This window comes from Ornithorhynchus anatinus, chromosome 9, assembly GCF_004115215.2.
Source record: "Ornithorhynchus anatinus isolate Pmale09 chromosome 9, mOrnAna1.pri.v4, whole genome shotgun sequence".
In the NCBI taxonomy this organism is placed as follows: Eukaryota; Metazoa; Chordata; class Mammalia; order Monotremata; family Ornithorhynchidae; genus Ornithorhynchus; species Ornithorhynchus anatinus.
In genome coordinates this window covers 11,570,548-11,592,083 of record NC_041736.1, presented here as the reverse complement: position 1 = coordinate 11,592,083, position 21,536 = coordinate 11,570,548, and the positions used below count along the sequence as shown (strand labels likewise).

General features: G+C 40.7%; 1 protein-coding gene across 1 annotated transcript in view; it reads left to right on the top strand.

The window, feature by feature from the left end:
- The window catches only part of DPP4 (dipeptidyl peptidase 4), a 69,466-nt gene that overhangs the window by 37,094 nt on the left and 10,836 nt on the right, over window positions 1-21,536 (top strand). Inside the window, 10 exon segments of the mRNA XM_029072243.1 lie at window positions 324-377; window positions 622-744; window positions 1,409-1,455; window positions 1,938-1,990; window positions 1,992-2,037; window positions 8,048-8,117; window positions 11,221-11,415; window positions 14,424-14,478; window positions 15,275-15,374; window positions 17,942-18,006. Coding sequence (XP_028928076.1) covers window positions 324-377; window positions 622-744; window positions 1,409-1,455; window positions 1,938-1,990; window positions 1,992-2,037; window positions 8,048-8,117; window positions 11,221-11,415; window positions 14,424-14,478; window positions 15,275-15,374; window positions 17,942-18,006 — 808 coding nt within the window.

Sequence of the window (21,536 nt, the reverse complement as noted above, 5' to 3'; positions counted from 1 at the left end):
TGGCTAATTCCTCTGCCAACTAGGTATTAGTTTAATTATGTCCCCCTTCCTTATCCTTATCACATTCCACTCGATTCATTTATTTTGACCACTCTTTGTCACACCTGTTAAAGTGTAAGATCGCTTGTGAGCAGAGAATTTGTCAGTTTGGTATTCTGCATTTCCCAAATACCTAGTATGTTGCACCAAATCCAGAGGGTGCTCTATATGCACCATCTATTACTATATCGTATTCATGCACTATTGTTAAGAACCATTTCATCTGCTTTAAAATAGTAGTGTCAATGCATTCAGTTAAATATTTAAACATGTTCTATTTTCAGATACTTCATCAGTAATGAACATAAAGGGATGCCAGGAGGAAGAAATCTATATAAGTAAGAGATGCATATTGAGATGATCATCAGTGTCCTGTCAGTGGATTAGCTGTTCTTGATTTTATTCTTCACTTAGCATTTATTAAGCTAGTATTGCTCATTGGAAGAACCTCTCTTTTCTTATGATTCTGCATATAATCAGTGTAATTAATGTTTTGTTACAAAAAATTAAATATTCAGAATCTTTGCCATAGCAAATGGATTCATTTTTGAAATAAAAATTTCCACAATTTATTTTTCACAGAATCCAATTTAGCAAACCAGGAAATAGGCAGTGCCTTAGCTGCGAACTGGCTTCTGACAGATGTCAGTATTATTTAGCATCATTTAGCAAGGATGCTAAATATTATCAGCTGATTTGCTCAGGTGAGTTTGCACTGAACAAACTGTGGTAAATTTAATGTTCTTTAATATGGGGGAAGCTAATTAGAATTAGCTTCAAGGTCCTGGCCAGTGTACCCCATGACTTCCATGCCTCTTCCTATTCCTTAAAACAGACTCCTCCATTCCAATGGGATCAGCTAGAGACCATCCATTATAGCTGTTTACCCCTCTCTCAACCTTGTGCATTTTGGGCTGCTTGCCTATCCCGGGAATGCCTTTTGTTTCCTGAAACCGAGCTCTCCCTTCTTTCTGTATTTCAAGGGCTCTTGAAATCTCTGTCATCCCCCAAGGCTTCCTGAGCTAACTAGGGAAATGATCTTTACTACCACTATTGAGAAGCAGTGTTGCCCAGATGGAAGTACACAGGCCTCGGGCACTACCACTGGTCTGAGTGACCTTGGGTAAATCACTTAACTACTCTGAACCTCAGCTTCCTCATCTGAAAAATGGGGATTAACAACATCTTCTCCGTCCTGCTAAGAGTGGGAGCCCCATGTGGGACCGGGACTGTATGTGATCTGGTTATACTGTACCAGTGTTTGGCACATAGTAAGTGCTTAACAAATACCATTATTATTATTACTGGCGGATGTTTAGAACAGTGAAATCAATCACGTAAAATCTGAATTTTCATTGTATTCACAGGTTCCAGGCTTACCTCTCTACACTCTGCACAGCAGCATGGATGATAAAGGTATTGACTCTTTAGTCCTTCATTTACTTTTGATTGGAGCTAGAATGTATAAGGTGATTGACTGCTATTGGAGATTGGATTCATATGCAAGTATGAATTTCTCTTACAGTCCCATTCATTCATTCAGTCGTATTTATTGAGTGCTTCCTGGTGCAGAACACTGTTCTGAGTGCTTGGGAAAGTACAATACAAGCAATAAGGAGAGAATGTGGGGCTGGGGAGGGGGAGAGCAAAGGGAGCAAGTCAGGGTGATGCGGAAGGGAGTGGGAGATGAGGAGAAGGGGGCCTAGTCTGGGAAAAAGGGGGCTTAGTCTGGTTTTAGTCTTGGCCTAGTCTCCTAAATGTGATTCAAATAGATTATAACCCAATCTGTGAATGGTGTAGCCCAGTTAGGCAGGCAACACAGCACAATTTTATTATTCCGTGAACATCATAATACCTGAGCCAGACTGAAAAGAACTCTTCTTTTGTGTCTTATTTAGAATTCAGAACCTTGGAAAACAACACAGAACTGTATAATACGCTGAAGGATGTTTCAGATGCCTTCCAAAATACTTGACTACATTACATTGAATAACACCAGTAAGTTAAATAAGAACTAATCACCTTTCCCATGAAAAATGATTTTTCATGCAAAATATGAAATAATTTTATAAGTATATGATATGTAATTTTTATTATATTGAGAATCAGCATGGCCTAGTGCAAAGAGGATAGGCTGGGGAGTCATAGGACCTGGGTTCTAATTCCAACTCTGACACTTGTCTGCTCTGTGACCTTGGGCAAGTCACTTAACATATTTGTGCCTCAGTTACCTCTTCTGTAAAAATTGGGGATTAAGACTTTCAAGCTTTATGTGGGACAGGGATTGTATCCAGCCTGATTATCTTGTATCTACCCCAGCCCTTAGTGCAGTGCCTAGCACATAGAAAGCAGTTAGCTGATAACTTGACAAAATTTTGGGCTAGGCAAAACATTTGTTGCAGTGTATACATTCTTGTTATTTATATTACTGGTAGGTGCTGTTCAGGGTAATTTCTATTTCTTTAATGGTATTTGTTAAGCATTTACTACATGCCAGGAACTGTTCTAAGTTCCATAATAGATAGAAGCTAATCAGGTTAAACCCAATCCATGTCCCACATGGGGCTCACAGACTTAATCTTCACTTTACAGAGGAGGAAACTAAAGTCCAAAGAAGTCATGTAACTTGCCCGAAGTCCCACAGGAAACAAGTGGTGGAGCCAGGATCAGAACCCAGGTCTTCTGACTCCCGGGCCAGGCTTCTTTTCACTTGACCATGCTGCTGCTTTTATACACATTTTGTCATCATAGTTTGGATTTTTTTTTCTTCCAATGAAATGTGAAACAAAACATGAAGATCATGTCATTCATCAGTTTATGGAGCACTTATTGTGGCAGAGCACTGTGCTAAGCGCTTGGCAGAGTACAGTACTTTCGAGTTGGTAGACGTCACCCCTGCCGATAACAAGCCCAAAGTCTAGAGGCGGAGACAGACATTAACATGAATTAAAAATAGGGGAAATGGCAGAGTATGAGGATAAGTACATAAGTCCTGTGGAGCTCAAGGTCGCATGAATGTCAAGTGCTTAAAGGGGTTAAGATCTAAGTGTATAGTCAAAACAGAAGGGAAATGAAGCCTTAGTTAGGGAAACCCTCTTGAAGTTATGATTTTCAGGGGTTTTTAACAGTGGCAAGAGTGGTGATCTGTCAGGTATGAAAGGGGGAGGGAATTCCAGGCCAGAGGGAGGAAGTAGACAAGAGATTAGCACTGAGATAGGTGAGATCAAGGTACAAAGACTAGATTGTGTGCAGGCAGGATGGTAATAGGAAATCAGGAAGTTTAGGATGAGGAAAGCTTATTGAAAAGGATGTCTTTTCAAGAAACACTTTTATTTTCAGGCTAGTCTTTTAACTTTTCTGCTTTCTAATAACAGTCCCAGGAAAAAATCGTACTACTTTACTTAATTGGATCTTGACATATACTGCTGTAGAATTAAGAAACTGAAAATCTTAGCTCAGCATTTTTTTTTTCCCCCGATTTGAAAGTAAGTGGTTAGAAATACTGCAGGTTCAGTCTCCGAAGACACAGGTGTGAATTTCAGAGCCTATTTCCTTTTACTATGGATTATCTTTTTATGTTTAATAGGGAAGAATCTGGTTTTTATTGTTTTGCAGCAATAGGTTAATCGAAGTTTCTTTCCAGAGCATTCTGATGGCAAAAGGCTAAAGTTAGTCTTCAATGGAAGTGGCAGAGACTTTATGACCTATTTAATTCAGGATTTAGAGGAATGAAAGATAGGTGTTACTATTGTATGCTAGCAAGTTTCAAGACAAATATAAAACTAGAGAAAGACTAAGCAAATAAAGATAGGGTCTATCCTGCCCTTCTCTCCCTTCCAAAATAATTAGCAAAGTGAAAAAGGAAGGAAAATTTTCTACAGATATAAACTTAAATTGGAAGTCACCACATAGAACAAGGATGTAGGAAGAGCCCTTCTTTTACAAAGAGTTCAGAATATTTCCTCAAAGAGAAAGGAAATTCCCTATGAAGAGTACTATATCGGTTAGGAGAAAGAAGCCTAATCAATCAATAGTTTTCCTGTATACTTTGGAAAGATCACAAGATTGTAAACTCTTTTAGGGCAGGATTATATCTACCAACTCTACCGTATTGTGCATTGATACAGTGTTCCATGTACAGTAAGTGCTTAAATGCCAATGATTGATTGGGATAGAATTAATTGACATGAACCCAGCCCTCAAGGCACTTAGAGACTAGCAGACTATCCATTCAATATTTAAACATCCAGAAGACGTCCCAGTTAGGTCCAGAGAGGTTGTGCATTGCCCAGCATAGCAAATTATTCATGGTTCAACTCTTCTTAAAAATTACTCAGTTTGAATCCCCAGCCCAGAAAAATGTTACGTCAATGGTATTTACTGAGTGCTTACCATATCTAGAGCACTGTAGTAGACACTTGGGAGAGTACAATACAACAGAGTTGGTAGATTCAATCCCTGCCCACAAGGAGTTTACAGTCTAGTGGGAGAGACATAAATCAAAATAGATAAGACATAAAGGAACTAGTAGAGCTTAAGTATATTTATCTAAATATCATAGGGCTGGAGTAAGTATCAAAGTGCCAAGTTCATAGCTGATGCAGGGGGCGGGTAGATAGGGGAAATAAATCTCAATCTGGGAAGGTTCTTGGAGAAAATGTGATTTTTGGAGGGTTTTGAAAGTACAGAGACTGGTTTTAGAAATTGTATAGCCAATAGAAATGATGAGAGCATGTGGCCAAGTTGGTGAGTGGATGAGATGGGGTGGAGCAGGAGGTTGGTGGTGGTGAGAAGTGAGAAGAAGCAGGCAATGGAAAGATTGCTGGGAAAATTGACATGGATGTGAAATCCACGTGGATCAGTGTAGGAATGGAGAAAGAGAGAAGGAAAGTGAGAAAAGAGTTTAAAAAGTTGAGAAAGTTAGAGGTGGGACCCTGGGTGTGGTAAATAATGGCAACAAGTAATGGGAATGGGTGGTACTAAATCAAAATTAAATCAGAGTTGGGGCCAACTAAATATTCTAAACAGTTTCAAGAAATTTCAAGAGAAAGGAAAACATTTTGGAGGAAAACTCAGAACATAAGTCACAAACAAAATTGTTATTTTAGCTTGGATGCCAAAGAGTGGAGTTACAGAAATGCATCTTTAGAAATTGTAAAATTTCTAGGGAAGCAATGTGGCCTTAAGGAAAAAATATGGGCTTAGTAAATCAGAAGACATGGGTTTTATTCCTGGCTCTGCAAGTTAGTTGCCTGCTATGTGTGACCTTGGGCAAATCACTTAACTTTATTTTAAAGGTATTTAAGTACTTACTCTGTGTCAGGACTATACTAAGCACTGAGGTTGATAATAATAATGATAGTGGTATTTTTGTTAAGCTCTTACTATGTGCCAGTCACTGTACTAAGCTCTGGGGTAGATACAAATTAATTGAGTTGCACACAGTCCCTGGCCCCCATGGGGCTCACAGTCTTAATCCCCATTTTACAGATGAGGTAACTGAGGAACAGGGAAGTTAAATGGCTTGCCCAGGGTCACAAAGCAGTCAAGTGGTGGAGCTGGGATTAAGAATCCAAGTCCTCTGACTGCAGGTCTACTCCCTGTTCATTAGGCCATGCTACTTCTTGGTGCCTCAGTTTCCTCTCTGTAAAATGGGATCTACCTCTGGCTTTGATTGTAAGCCCCATGTGGGACAGGGACTGTGCCTGACCTAATTAACTTGTATCTATTCCAATGCTTTGAAAAGTGGTTGACACATAATAAGCACTTAACGAATACCTTATTATTATTTAAAATGCACTTTACTATAAGGCACTGTATGTTTGTTTCAATAATCATTTTTATCATTTTAATATTTCCTGAATGTCTTATCATATTTTTACTACTTCAAAAATGTTAGACCCATACTTGACTAGTTTTATTCCCAGTACTAATCAAACTAATTTGATATATTATTGAGAGGGATGATCAGACAGCGTTTATTGAGTTATCTAATGAAACTAATTTGATATATTATTGAGGGAGATGATCAGACAGCATTTATTGAACTGTCTAAGAAAATGAATTTGATATATTATTGGGGGGGATAATTGAATAGCATTTATTAAGTTGAAAACACAATGGAGATTTCAAAGGGCAGAGGACGCCACAGACTCTAGACTTGAAAAATGTAATCGTCTTGGTTTAACTTCAGCTCTTCCGTTGATTAACTGGATTAACCGATGCCTTGTCCTTCACATGCAGCTCAATGAATACCACTGATCGATTAGAAATGAGAAGCTCGAGACACATTTGTCATTTTGGTGGGAGACTCCCATCATCTATAATAATGTTGGCATTTGTTAAGCGCTTACTATGTGCAGAGCACTGTTCTAAGTGCTGGGGGAGATACAGGGTAATCAGGTTGTCCCACGTGAGGGTCACAGTTAATCCCTATTTTACAGATGAGGTAACTGAGGCACAGAGAAGTTAAGTGACTTGCCCACAGTCACACCGCTGACAAGTGGCAGAGCTGGGAGTCGAACCCATGACCTCAGACTCCGAAGCCCAGGTTCTTTCCACTGAGCCACGCTGCTTCAAATGGATAGTCTTTTCCTGGCCATCCTTCTTTCAAAGGGATGTTGTAAAATGAAAGTATATATGTGAAGGCGCTTTGGGAAGAGTATTTTAAATCTGAAGATGCATATGTAAATAGATCTGTCCATTGTATTAAAAGATCCTGCTGGCAGTGAATCTCATTAACACGTGTTAGAGTGACTGAAGTCTATGTATTCACAAAAATATAGAAGGGCACATTTTCTAGCCATTTGTTCCATTGGGTGAGCATCACATCCCTAAGTAGGACAAGCACTTAATACAGTGTGGTGCTCAATAAATACTACTAGTATTTACTACTTTAGACTGTAAGCTTATTATGGGCAGGGAGCAACTCTATCGACTCTGTTATATTGTACTCTCCCAAGAGCTTAATACCGTGTTCTGCACAGAGTAATCACTCATTAAATATCATTGATTACAAGGGTTCTGTCAAGTGGCCTTGCTCAATCGAGTGCTTACTGTGCAGAACACCTCATTCATTCATTCAATTGTATTTATTGAACGCTTACTCTGTACAGAGCACTGCTTAAGCTCTTGGAAAGGGCAATTCAGCAATAGAGAGAGACAGTCCCTGCTCACACAGGGCTTAGAGTCTAGAACACTTGAACTGGTCTCTCTCGTTGCTCCGTTCCATATGCCTTTAGGTTTGGAAAGAGAAGAAAAAAATGGCCTATTAGCATCAGGATATGATCTCGGTTTGGTTTTACAGTAGTGGTGACGGTTTGGTTTTTTCATTATACTCCAACCAATGTCCAGATAGCCATCAGCCTGCAGGGCAAGACAACTGGCAGGGGGAGCTGGTTCTGTGGTCATGGAATCGGAATATTGCCAAGTCCTCTTTCTGCAGGAGTCACTGCTTTGCCCTGAACTGATTCAGAAACCACCACTGAGTGTGGCAGTCTCCGTAATATAAAATAGAAGACAGAAAACTCTCACAAAACATGGCAAAATCCAAGTTGAAACCAACTGAATGGCACATATATAGGCACACAAACCATCTGGAAATTATCAAGTGATCCAAGAGATGTGGGGCCCTTAAGAAGTATTTGGGTCCAGAATGAAAGCAGAGGGCAGTTTAATGAGGAAAATTCCAATAACCGTGATGAGTCGTAAGCTTGTGGTGAGCAGGGAATGTTTCTACCAACTCTGTTGCATTGTGCTCTCCCAAGCACTTCCTACAGTGCTCTGCACATAATGCGTAAATTCCATTGATGATATTGATGATGACAATGATGATAAGGATTGTGCCCCAAAGGAGGACTGTGGCTTTTTCACTGGGTTCAGAGAAGAGGAAAGATGAGGTTAAAATAACACACTTTATAGTGTAGATTAGAGGAAAGAAGCTGCAACCTGACAAACTGTATGTGGAAATTCTGTCTCAACTTTCTGTTCAATTTCCTTTTGTATTTAGAGTTTTGGTACCAGATGATATTACCTCCACACTTCGATAAATCCAAGGAATATCCTTTACTGATTGATGTGTAAGTATTCAGGTGGTAGAAGTAATTGGGCAACAAATATGCATGTATAATCTTCTAGCAAAGACAGTTCTGGGGCCCACTCTCCTTTGGTGCAGAGTGAGCAAACAAACCCCTCTATTTTCACAAACCAAAGTTTCAGGAGAAACTTCAGAGCTTCCCGCTCCTTCAGACTGCAGGAGCAATGGCAAACATGCTCAGTCTTCTGAAGCAGTAAAATGGGCTCTATTTCCACAAATCCTAGCCAGTGTCTTCCAAAATAATATTTCTCCTCTTCCCAGTAGAATCCAGAGTGTGGTTGCTATATCCCCAACAATTAGCTAACTGGTTCTAATTCTCTCTCCCGTCTCACCTCTCTCTTTCTTACCTTTCCTCCCCAAGCCCATCTCTCTCTGCCTCCACCTTTACAAGCCAGTAAAAAGAATAATGAGAATAACCCTTATGTGGGAGTTGAAATCACCCTTGACTTTTCTTTCAAAAATGTGTCTCCATCCTTCCGTTTGGATTCATCATCCTTCATTTCATTGCATTGCTATGATTGAAGATCAAAAACATCCACCTACATGAAATACCCGACAAATATAGGCTTTATAATCGAAAAGAAAAACATGAAAAAAAAGGCAGATTGAAATAAGTTTTTACTCTGAAAGTTCATGATTTTCACTGAATCCTTCTTGATTTCTGCCCAGGAATGATGGTCACTTCGTGTGTTCCTGAATTAATATATTGTAAAAAGCTCTATTCTGAAGTTGTGATTCACATACATAACTGAGTCCTGGGTGCAAACTATCACAGAATGGAGATGTTGGTAATTAGAATATGCTGAGTGTCATTCTGCATTTATTACATATTGGGTGCGAATAGCATGCATGCACCCAAGTAACAACTGCAGAAGAGAATCCAAAAGAGTTTACCCAGGGTGAAATCTGTTTCACAAGTGCTCTAAGAGGCAGTAAAACATTCTCACGTTTTCTATTTGTTTAGAATTTTTGAATCCCATATTGAGTCCTCTCCTGATTTTAAATAGGTGTCATTCAATTCAATTCAATCATATTTATTGAGCACTTACTCTGTGCAGAGCACTATAGTAAACATTTGGGAGAGTACAATACAATAAATGGACACATTCCTTGTCCATGTCCAATATCCAGTAGATGCAAGACATAGTCCCAGACTTCCAGAACAAGCCAATCAATTGCACTTCCTCTGCCAGCTGGATTCATTACTTTCGCCACTGTATACTTCTATACAATTCATCTCTCACTCTTATTAGAGAATAGTGTTTTTCACTGCTTATTTTTTTAAATTCTCATTTTAATGATTATGTCTAGGCACTACATTTGTTTATTCCTGAAACCATTTGGAAATTAGAATGATGTAAATGTTTCAGGCAGAGAGGAATGAGTAAGTGTAGCTACCCTAGCTATGCCCTTCTCCTGGGGCATAAAGCAACCTGTGGGGCATCCAGCTGGGTACAACCCAAACTCCTAATAATAATAGTAATTGTATTTGTACTACCTTACTGTTACAGGCTCTCGTTATATCCCGGCTAGACTATTGTGTCAGCCTTCTCTCTGACCTCCCTTCCTCCTCTCTCGCCCCGCTCCAGTCTATTCTTCACGCCGCTGCCCGGCTCATCTTCCTGCAGAAACGATCTGGGCATGTCACTCCCCTTCTTAAACAACTCCAGTGGTTGCCTATCAACCTCCGCTCCAAACAAAAACTCCTCACTCTAGGCTTCAAGGCTCTCCATCACCTTGCCCCTTCCTACCTCTCCTCCCTTCTCTCTTTCTACCGCCCACCCCGCACGCTCCGCCCCTTTGCTGCCCACCTCCTCACCGTCCCTCGGTCTCGCCTATCCCGCCGTCGACCCCTGGGTCACGTCCTCCCGCGGTCCTGGAACGCCCTCCCTCCCGATTCTCTTTCCTTCTTCAAAACCCTACTTAAAACTCACCTCCTCCAAGAGGCGTTCCCAGACTGAGCTCCTCTTCTCCCTCTACTCCCTCTGCCATCCCCCCTTTACCTCTCCGCAGCTTAACCCTCTTTTTCCCCTTTTCCCTCTGCTCCTCCACCTCTCCCTTCCCATCCCCACAGCACTGTACTCGTCCGCTCAACTGTATATATTTTCGTTACCCTATTTATTTTGTTAATGAATTGTACATCGCCTCAATTCTATTTAGTTGCCATTGTTTTTACGAGATGTTCTTCCCCTTGACTCTATTTATTGCCACTGTTCTTGTCTGTCCGTCTCCCCCGATTAGACTGTAAGCCCGTCAAACGGCAGGGACTGTCTCTATCTGTTGCCGACTTGTTCATCCCAAGCGCTTAGTACAGTGCTCTGCACATAGTAAGCGCTCAATAAATACTACTGAATGAGTATCATCAGCACTGTACTAATCAGATCAGACACAGTCCATGTCCCCCAGGGGGCTCACAATGAATCCCATTTTATGGATAAGAAAACTGAAGCACAGAGAAGTTAAGTGACTTGCCCAAACCCACATAGCAGGCAAGAGACGGAGCCAGGATTAGGGCCCAGGTCTTCTGATTCCCGCTAGGCCACACTGCTTTTAATGGTCTTTGTGTGCTGGGAAAGGATCTGCAAGAATCTCCCTCTCCTGCAGCTCTTATCTCCATGTCTTCCTGGTGTGGGGATAGCAGCTGGACTCCCTGCTCCACTGCTGAAGGCCTCAAGGTAGTGAGAATGCATCAAATTAAATTCACACCTGCCCTGCGGTGTGTGAATTGCGAGGTGGAGGCGGGATGTGAAGCCAAGTCTGCTCTGTAGACTTTTTCCTCTTGGATTGAGCCGACCAGTTGTCCTAAGCAATCCCAGCCTCTAAGGGAACTCACTCAGCTTAATGTGTGAGTCAAGTAGCACTTTCTCTATTGTGACCCTGCAAAGATGACACACATCTTGATGTCACCAATCCTTAGATGCCCACCTTTGGAAGCTCTGCCCGTGGTCTAGCATTTTGAGAATCTGTGAGGCCCGCCACGTGGAGACAGTCCAATTCTGCTTGGGGCTGGTGATGCCAGGATCAAAACCTCTCATTACCAGCTTAAGGCAAGACAAAAACAACTAATCGTTTGGATTCTCTCACAGGTATGCAGGACCTTGCAGTCAAAAAGCAGATGCGATCTACAGACTAAACTGGGCTACCTCCCTTGCGAGTTCAGAACACATTATCGTAGCCAGTTTTGATGGCAGAGGCAGTGGCTACCAAGGAGATAAGATCATGCATGCCATAAATCGAAGACTGGGAACATATGAAGTAGATGATCAGATTGAAGCAGCCAGGTGAGTACATGGGATGACAGTCTAAGGAAATGTAATGTTTTTGGTTTTTTCTTCACTGGCTTTCAATTTATGAAATCCAACATCATTTTATAATTCGTTACTTCCAAGTCCTCTGGTTCAGAGCCACTCCCTGGCTGGAGATTGTCTGGGAGGAGTGGGCTTAAGAGAAACATTACTATCAGTAGGATTTATTGAGAGTTTACCCTGCAAAGCACTGTGCTAACCATTTGGGAAAATTTTGGAAAATAAATACAGCAGCATTGATAGACACTTTTTAATTTTTTTATTACGGTATTTATCACTTACTGTGTGTCAAACACTGTATTAAGTGCTGGGCTGGATACATGGTAATCAGGTCCTACAAAGGGCTCACAGTCTAGGAGGGAGAACAAGTATTGCACTCCCATTTTACAGTTGAGGAAATTGAGGCACAGAGAAGTTAAGTGACTTGCCCAAGGTCACACAGCAGGCAACTGGCAGAGCATGGATTAGAACCTAGGTCCTCTGACTCCCAGGCCCGTGCACTTTCCACTAGGCAATGCTTGACAAGAAAGACATAAAATAGTTGAGGTGTGCATTGTGAAACGAGGAATGGGCAATGTTTTAGAGAACAAGTTGTGTATACGTGAAACTGATAGACAAAACTGAGAGGCATATATATATCTATCTCTATATATAGATAGTAGATGTGTGTGTGTGTATATGTATATATATATATACACGTACATACAGCAACTCTGGTATCTTTATGTATATGTGTGTGTGTGTGTGTTTATGCCTATGTCATGGTTAAGATGAGCAATGAGGAGAAGAGTTTCCGATCCAAATGCCAGCAGGGCATCCAAGTACAGGTGTCTTACAATCATAGTCAGAACCAAAACTGATTAGGGAGAGGTTCGAGGGGAGAGAGATTTAGAGTAAAAAGCAGAATGGTCTTAAGTGCTTTCTGATAAGCACTGTGTTTTGGTAAATATCAGGGAATCAGATGAGAGGTCATCTGTGAGCAGGTAAGACATTAAAGCACAGAAGCTTTCTGATGAAGGAGGAGGTTTCCTAAGTTGTTTTAATGAATTAAAGACTGTGAATAACTAAAGGCCCATTTACTGAAGAGCTAAATCCACTCTCCTATGACTCTGCCTAGGTTGATAAGCCTATTTTGAATCTAGAACCATAGCTTAGCTCTCAGCTTTTTCATGGTGAAAACACCAGGTTTTCTGTGATTAGACTATTGCATGGTCCAAGAAGCCCAACCTTCATGTGTCCAATTTAAATGGAAACTAGATATGTGGTTTCTGCTCCAGAGGGTATTTCCTTGTGCATATGGGGTGACCCCACCCCCAAGGGACCGCTGGGAGTGGCAGTCGGGATCCCTGTATGGCCAAATGCAAGGTTCTCCTTTTTCTTCCTTTTGGTCAGGGATCATATCAGCCACCTCTAACGTACTCTCCAAGCGCTTAGTATAGTCCTTTGCACAAAATAGGCACTCATTATCCAATGTTGATTGGTTTTTCTACATCACTGTTCACTCCCTCCCCGTCACCTACCCCAGAAAGAGAGTAACAGAATTATCATACTATAAAACAGGAATTCTGTTTTTTTCTACCAACTCTGTTATATTGTTATAATGTTCACTCCCAAGCGCTTAGTACAGTGCTCTGCACACAGTAAGTGCTCAATAAATATGAGTACAAAATAAATATTGATTCTAGGCTAAGGAGAGGAAAACTGCTATCAGGATAGGCAGGAGTAGGTTTCCTCCTGTTGAGTATCTGCTTCTCTCTGTCCTCCCCTAATTTGTCAACAAGGCTCAGGTCTGGTCCTTATGCAGTGGGATGGATGATGAGGACAACACGAGAATCAGGATGGGTTCTCACGTGGCTGGTATGACTCAAGTGTGATCCTGCCTGAAAGCTGAGGTTGCCCTAGGTGGCCTCATATGACTCCCAGCCCTGAGATTCTAAGTTGTTATGTACTGTCTGTAAAGTTGAAGGAAGAAAATTTAGTTGAAATAAAGATTGCTGTGCACTTCCATTTTTTTTTTCAAGTATTCATCTCAAAATAGGGGGCCTGGAAAACTGGCATCAGAGGATTCTTCAAATACATTCAAATTTCATTTATTCCAGTACATAATTTTGTGGCTCCAAAATAAACTAAACATTTGAAGATATTAAATAAACTAAAATAAATTCCAAATGTAAAATTGCAAATGTGTCTGCTCTGTTGCTCAGAGTACCCTTAAAGCAGGTTCCTATTAGAATCACATCCCCTCTTTTTCTTTCCAAAGACATTGTAAAGGTTGAGCTGGGCACCGAGGGGTAACACCTGGCTCCTTCAGTTCTGCTGAGCTAATAGACAACCAGCACCCATGGAGTGGTATTTACATGACTGGTGTTTAGCTTCTGTTAGCCTATATATCTATATCTGTATATAGCTATCTATAGAGATATATAGATATATATTTAAATATTTGAGTATTATATACATAATCATATATTACATATGATTATCCCCATGTGTAATCTTTGTCCCTAGAGTTCTGATTGTGAGGGGAACCTCTTTAGAACTGAAAAGCATCTGGATAGATTTAAATTCTATTATATAAAGAAAAGTGCATCTGGGCTGTAAATCTTTATGTAAAGCTGTGAAAAAAAACTGCCAGGATTTGTTTTCTGTGAATCTCTCTCACTCACTTATACATTCACCCAAACAGACAGGCAAGGAGAGCACTGGGTATAGTATGGAAGACACAAAAAGGTAAAACACTTGATCATGGACACCTGGAAACAAGTTAGGGTTATCATTTTAAAATAAATTAAGTTCAGGTGCTCATTTTGTTCCTGAAAGTAGGAAACATTTGCAGATTTTCATTTATTCCTATTAGCCTCATAAACCAACCTACAGAGGGATGAAGGAAAAGAATGAGAATTTGTATAGCTTATTAGTCCCTAGTCTTATTCTAATGATTTGTGTATCACTAATTCATGCAATCCTTTTTTTCCTTTTTTTAGGCAGTTTTCAAAAATGGGATTTGTTGATAAGAACCGCATAGCTATATGGGGCTGGGTGAGTAGTCTGTCTATCTGATGATTTAATTTCATTAAATATGCTGAAGAATGGTAGCCACCTCTTTGTGACAGAACAGTAGAAGACATTCTGCCCTAGGAAAAAGATATACCTGTGATGCCCCCTGTTAGACAATAATAAGCAATTTCTTTACAGACTCCCTAAACCCCATTTATTTTGGAAGAGTAGGTTCCTAACAAAGTGAAGTAGTTGACAGCAAGCATGGTTGAAGGCATTTTGATTAGAGCCTTCCCAAAGCATTACAATTTCACTAATACGTTTTAAAATATAAAGTGAGGGAAAATCCTGTGGGTTATTTATGACCTAAATATTCATTTCTTAACTGTGGGCAACTTTAAATCTAGGTGGAAGATAAGACTTCTTTCCTTGTTGAGTAATGTGATCAGAATTACATATACCCAAAAGAATCGTATTGCCTAAATTGCAGACATTACTTAGATGTTCTTCATATCATTCTTTTGGGTCAGCACTGATGAAGTTAAAAACTGAGTTTACCTCCTTTGCTCCAGGTCACCAAACAAGCTCAGGCGGAGCTCAGGTGTACTGTCCAGTTTCCCTGTACTATGCTTTCTCAACAAGAAGTGTCATCTGTAAGGAAGAAGGATAATGTCCTTCACTTTCTAATGGGCAATTTCACACATTTTTAATGCCTCCCATGTTCTACATCACCAATGGTGGCCAGTGGCTAGATAGGAAAAGCACGTACATGTTCTCTCCAGAGCCGATGTACTCATTCTTTTCTTTTCATGAAAATAACTGCACCTCTCTTCCTCAGTCATATGGAGGATATGTCACCTCGATGGTGCTTGGAGCTGGGAGTGATGTGTTCAAATGTGGAATTGCTGTAGCTCCTGTATCTCGCTGGGAATACTACGGTAGGTGTCCGCTGCATGTGTCCAGACTACTAGGTCACCCCTAAAGTTCCAGTGACCAAAATACCACCAACCAAGTGCCAGTGTACATGTTAGGACCAAACTGATTCATAAGTGAAAGGTGGGAGCAGATGATCACCCATGATCATGATTTTCCATCTGAGTATGATACTTGAGTAGTTCATACCATAACCCTGAATTTCACAGAGAGAGAAAAGGCAATCCCCTGTTTTCAAGAATGAGGTGTAAGAAGAATCACTTGATTTGTTCGACCAAGCAGGTCTTAAAGAGCATTTTGGAAACTGGGAATTCCAAATTGGGCTGCTTCCAAAGTTATTTTTTCTTCCTAGACTCAACTGCTTTATTTTTTCTGGATTATTTTCATTACAAATGATAGAAAACAGCTATTTCTGCCTAGATTCAATGATGGATAATGCAATTTTGTTGATAAGAAATGCATAGCTATATGGGGCTGGGTGAGTAGTTGTCTGTCTAATCAGTTCATTATTAAGGATAAAGGATGGTAGCCACTTCTTTGTGAGAGAACAGTAGAAGACATTCTGCCCTAGGAGAAAGATGTACCTGTTAGACAGTAATAAGCAATTTCTTTACGAACTCCCCAAATCCCATTTCTTTTGGAAGAGAATAGATTCCTAGTAAGGGTGAAGTAGTTGACAGCAAATCCGGTTGAAAGCATTTTGATTAGAGCCTACCCAATGCTGAAACTCTTCTCGGGAATCAAGGAGAATTTACAAGGCTCGAAGGAACTACGAAACCTGCTCACCATTTTGGCTTTCCCTTTTGAGGACAACTTAAAAATGCTAGCGTTCCCGGAGAAGTGAAATATGAAAGTGATTGCTTGTCTAGATTTGACTGGACACACTCAGAAGCAGCATCAGTGATACCTGGCTCCAAAGAGATCCAGCGTTTAGGACAGTTCCTGCACCAAGTAAGGGTTTAACAAATGCCATAATTACTATTATATCCATTCTCTGCCCAAAGTTGAGCACTGTGTTGGCACTGAGCAACAGATTTGCCCCAGACAGGTTAGAGTCAGACCTGGATATCCAAGAAAACCCCTCAGCAAACAGGCTCAATCTCTGCAGACTCAATTTGTATGTACAAATGCATTCCCTCACAATCTGTCCTCCCCCTCCTACCAATAATTGTGATAATTTTGGTACTTGTTAAATGCTTTTATTGTGTACCAGACATTACTCTAGGTGCTGGAGTAGTTACAAGATGCCCAGGTTGGACATAGTCCCTGACCACCTGAGCGTATCGTCTAAGTAGGAGGGAGTAGATTTTAATACCCATTTTACAGATGAGGAAACTAAAACAGTCCTTAAACAGCATCAACAGACCTGATCTAAAACCTTCAGCTGATGAATTTTGATGTGCATCTGTGTAATGGACATTTAATTCCTGAAGAAAAGGAAAAATTCCTACCAAAGGATTTGGACTGACTTTTATTAATTTTATTGAAGTCTGATCTTTTTTAAAAATTGTCTATCTGAAAAGATTTCAAGAATGATTGTACTCATAGAAGACAATTTACAGGATTTTTCAAAAGATGTTGAAAATACATCAATTATATTTATTGAGTGCTTACTATGTGCAGGTTACTGTAGTAAATGCTTGGGAGAGTACCAAAAAAACAGTATTACAGATAGATTCTCTGCCCACTATGAGCTTACAGCCTAGAGGGAGAGACAGACATTAAATAAATAAATTACGGATATGTGGGGCTGTAGGTGGGGGTGGTAAATAAAGGGAGCAAATCGGGAGATGCAAAAGGGAGTGGGAAAAGAGGGCTTTGGAAAGGTCTCTTGGAAGAGATGTGCCTTCAATAAGGCTTTGAAGGTGGGGAGAGTAATTATCTATCAGATATATGAAAAGGGAAGGCATTGCAGTTCAGAGGCAGGATGTATGCGAGAGGTTGGCGACAAGATAGAGAAGATGGAGGTACAGTGAATAGGTTCCAGTTCAGAGGCAAGATGTATGTGAGAGGTTGGCAACAAGATGAGAAGATGGAGGTACAGTGAGTAGGTTAGCATTAGAGGATAAATAGATAATAAAACATCCCAAATAAGTTGTATCCATTGCCAGGAGACACTGATGACATTTCCAAGGATAATTTTGGAAAAGCAAACAGGGATTTTACTAATACACAAGTTAATATTATTATTATCATTACTAGTATTTAAGTGTTTACTACGTGCCAGGCACTGTTCTGAGTGCTAGGGTAGATACGTGATAATTGGGTTAGCTACAGTCCCTGTCCCATATGGGGCTCACAGTCTTAATTCCCATTTTACAGATGAGGGAACTGAGGCACAGAGAAGTTAAGTGACTTGCCCAAGGTCACAAAACAGACAAATGGCAGAGCTGGGATTAGAACGCATGACCTTCTGATTCCCAGGCCCATGCTTTTATCCACTAGGCCATGCTAATGCCTGCAAGTAACAAAAATGTGTATTAGTGGAAATGTGAAACTGTATGCGTAAAGTGAGTTTGTTGGTAGGAATGACCTACAGTGTTTAAATTGTTTTGTGTGTTTTAAATCACAGATTCTGTATACACAGAACGCTACATGGGCCTTCCAACAAAAGAGGATAATCTTGAGCATTACAAGGTAACAAATATCTCATCTTTCTGTCTTTAATTCCAATAAGCTTTTCTACAAGTGTCTCATTAAATATAGATGTGAGGTCTTCCAGGCAAGGCAGTAGATCTTTAGTGAGTGGTGCTCGTTATATGTTGATGCAAGAACATATTTCTTTATTTATATACATTCTTTTCACCATCCACCCACCCATGCTTCTAAATTCATGCTAATTGGCTCTCTCAGGTTTACTTCATTCATGTGTTCTTGCCTTATTTCTGCCTCCTCTTTTGCTCCTCTTCCAGTAAGGTCATAAGATTCCCAAATTCCGGTTTGCAATTCATTTCTGCCAATCTGAGTGAGAGTTAAGGATAGTATTCTTGGTGGACTAAAGCATGTCAGGCCACGAACCTTCTCCATTGATAAAAGTATTTTTAAGTGCTTATTATGTGCCAAGCAATATGCTAAGCCAAAAAATGAAAACGGGTATTTATTTCCCATTTATACAGATGAGGAAACTGAGGCACAGAGACATAAAAGTGATTGTCCAAGGTCACACGACAGGCAAGTGGGAGGAGGGGGTGCTGGGTTAAGAATGCAGGTCTTCTGATTCTCTGTCCTGTGGTGACCATTCTCTTGACAATCCCCATCCGTATTTGGTGTATGGCCACCACATTACCATTTTATTGAACTACTGCTCTCCTAGGCCATTGCTCCATAGAATATTCACTTTTGTCACAAATTAAGAAATTTCACTGTTTTGCAGAAGGCAGGGCCATTTTATCCCAGATGGCACCTCTTTAAACCCTTCCGCCTTCTTTTGGGAATGCTTTGAAGTCTGGATCTCCAGTCTTTTTGGAAGTTTTGCCCTTGGTATGAAGCAGTAACTCCAGTCATCAGTTTCTCTTGAGATAAACTTCCCTCAAATCAAGAGCCCTAAGTAAAATCAGTATGAGTTCTGATCCAGATAAAGGTTGTGGAAATGTTTTCCCATAATAAAATCCTAGGAATGACCATATACCCTGTGCCTGGCAACTGGAGTGTGTAGTTGAAAGGAGTTATTTCTAGATGGAAGCAAAAGAATTTTGACTTTCAAAAAGTACTTCCATGGAGGCAGATTGGGGTACTGCTCTCCTAGTTATATATTCTTCACCAATTTTGAATGCAAAACTCACTGTTTAGCTCTTTGAGCTCATTGTTTGAGATTGCATTTCTTAAAAAAAATCTAATTGGGGAGGATTTGATTTTTTTTAACTCTTTCCTTTGAAATATCCAAAAATGAAATCTATTAATGCAGAAGAAAAGTCCGATAAAGTGGCATTTTCCTTTATGATATGGAAATTTTGTAAGCCATTAGGATGTTGGGGGGGAGCAGGATAGGGCTTGGGAGTCACAGGCTCAGTGGAAAGAGCACGGGCTTTGGAGTCAGAGGTCATGAGTTCGAATCCCGGCTCTGCCACTTGTCAGCTGTGTGACTGTGGGCAAGTCACTTCACTTCTCTGGGCCTCAGTTACCTCATCTGTAAAATGGGGATTAAGACTGTGAGCCCCATGTGGGACAACCTGATTCCCCTATGTCTACCCCAGCGCTTAGAACAGTGCTCTGCACATAGTAAGCGCTTAACAAATACCAACATTATTATTATTAAAGAGTGAAGAATTTGGAGGCCACTCTGGTCTACTGGAAATTCTCGTATTTTGTTGGACATCTGGGATGAGTGAGGTTGAGAGTCCATTCCAAGCAGGAAAGGGAACAAAAATAATGCCTTTATAATAATAATGATGGTATTTGTTAAGCATGTACTATGTGCCAGGCACTGTACTAAATGCCGGGACGGATACAAGAAAATCGAGTTGGACACAGTCCCTTTCCCATGTGGGGTTGACAATCTTAATCCCCAATTTACAGATGAGGTAACTGAGGCATGGAGAAGTGAAATGACTTGTCCAAGGTCACACAGACAAGTGGCAGAGCTAGGATTAGAATCCATGACCTTCTGGCTCCCAGACCCATGCACTTTCCACTAGGCCATACTGCTTCACCTCCACAGATAGAACCCCATTGACAATGGCTCTTATTTCCCCCTTGCAGTTGGCACTGATGTCTCACCTTGTATTGCAGAAATATACTAGCATGACTTAAGGCTTGAGATATTTGTGACACAGCATTCAGTGTTTTTTGACGGTACCTTGGATTTGACATTTACAACTAGTTTAATTTTCTTGGACATCTGGCTGAAAGAGGGAACAAAGAGGCAGGTTTATCTGCAATAGCCAAGGGAAGTTATGAGCAGGTGTCATCATGCCATGTGGCTACCAGGGTCTTCAGCAGGCTGGTGATGGCATTTAGGCCAGCAGCCTGATGGTGAGAAATCGACTGGCAGGTGGCTCTGCAGATGGGCCATCGAGTTTGAAATAGGGAAAGGATGGCATTTCCATGGCTAGACCTTGACAGAGTATAGTGGCACACACCAACACCAAAATCAGACATCACCTGTGCTGAAATTTTGATTTTTTTTTTCCTTGTAAGAATTAGAGAGATTAGATCATTCTTGACTAGGTTATGGTGCTGTCATCTCCACTTTATGCATATGCAAACATATTTAGACATTTTCCTGCCCATATCCCTCACATATACACTCCTACCCCAGGTTGTTTGTGATGCAGTGTTAAGTAGTTCCAGGAGCATCTGTTTAGAGAGGGGGCTTTGAGAAGAGGGGAAGAGTACAAGCCTCAAAGCATCAGTGAGATGCAGTTGCCGTCTGGACACTGATGGAGGACACTCCTCAAACCCCATTTGTGTTCTAACGGACCATGGACCCCAGTGCACTTGAGGTCACAAAGTATTGGGTGGCACCGCCTGAACAAGGGGAGAATGCACTGTGCCCCTCTTTCCATTTCCAATATCCAGTCTTGGCTCAAGCAAGCCCAGGCAGCCAGGATTAGAATGGTGGCTAGAATTTACCAGTATGGGTGTTGTAGATTGAAAGCTGCTTTGCTCAGGACCAGTTTTAGAAGTTCTGAACCCAAGCACGTCAAACTATTAGACCTTCAAGGCACATTCCCCTCAAAGCTATTCTCAGGAAAGCCATTGGAAGCAAGCATTTTTACATGTTCATTTTTCCACACCCATGCCACATGGAAAAGGCATAAACCTCATCGTGTTAATCTTATGTACATTTCCCCATCCTTTCTATGACTACTGAAGCAGGAGGTTCAAAGCAAAGCGAAAAGTGGAAGACAGTTCTTCTGCTTTATAAGGTAAGTGTAGAATTGTTCCTAAGTATGTTCTTGGTGTTTGCTTACATAAGTAGTGATTGTTTCTGAAGAATTTATGAGTAGTGATAGTAAGGGGTTATTATGGATACAAAAGCATATTTGACCTAGGGTTTTCCCTATTCCAAGAAGAATGACCCTTTAAGCTCCCTGGACCTCACCTGAGCATGAGATTCATTTGTGTTCTCATTCACTTAGAAATTCGGTTTGAAATATACCCCGCTGTAAGGTGGGAAAGGAAGTGAGGTTTCTACTTAACCCTGCTGATTACTCCCAAGGTTTTGC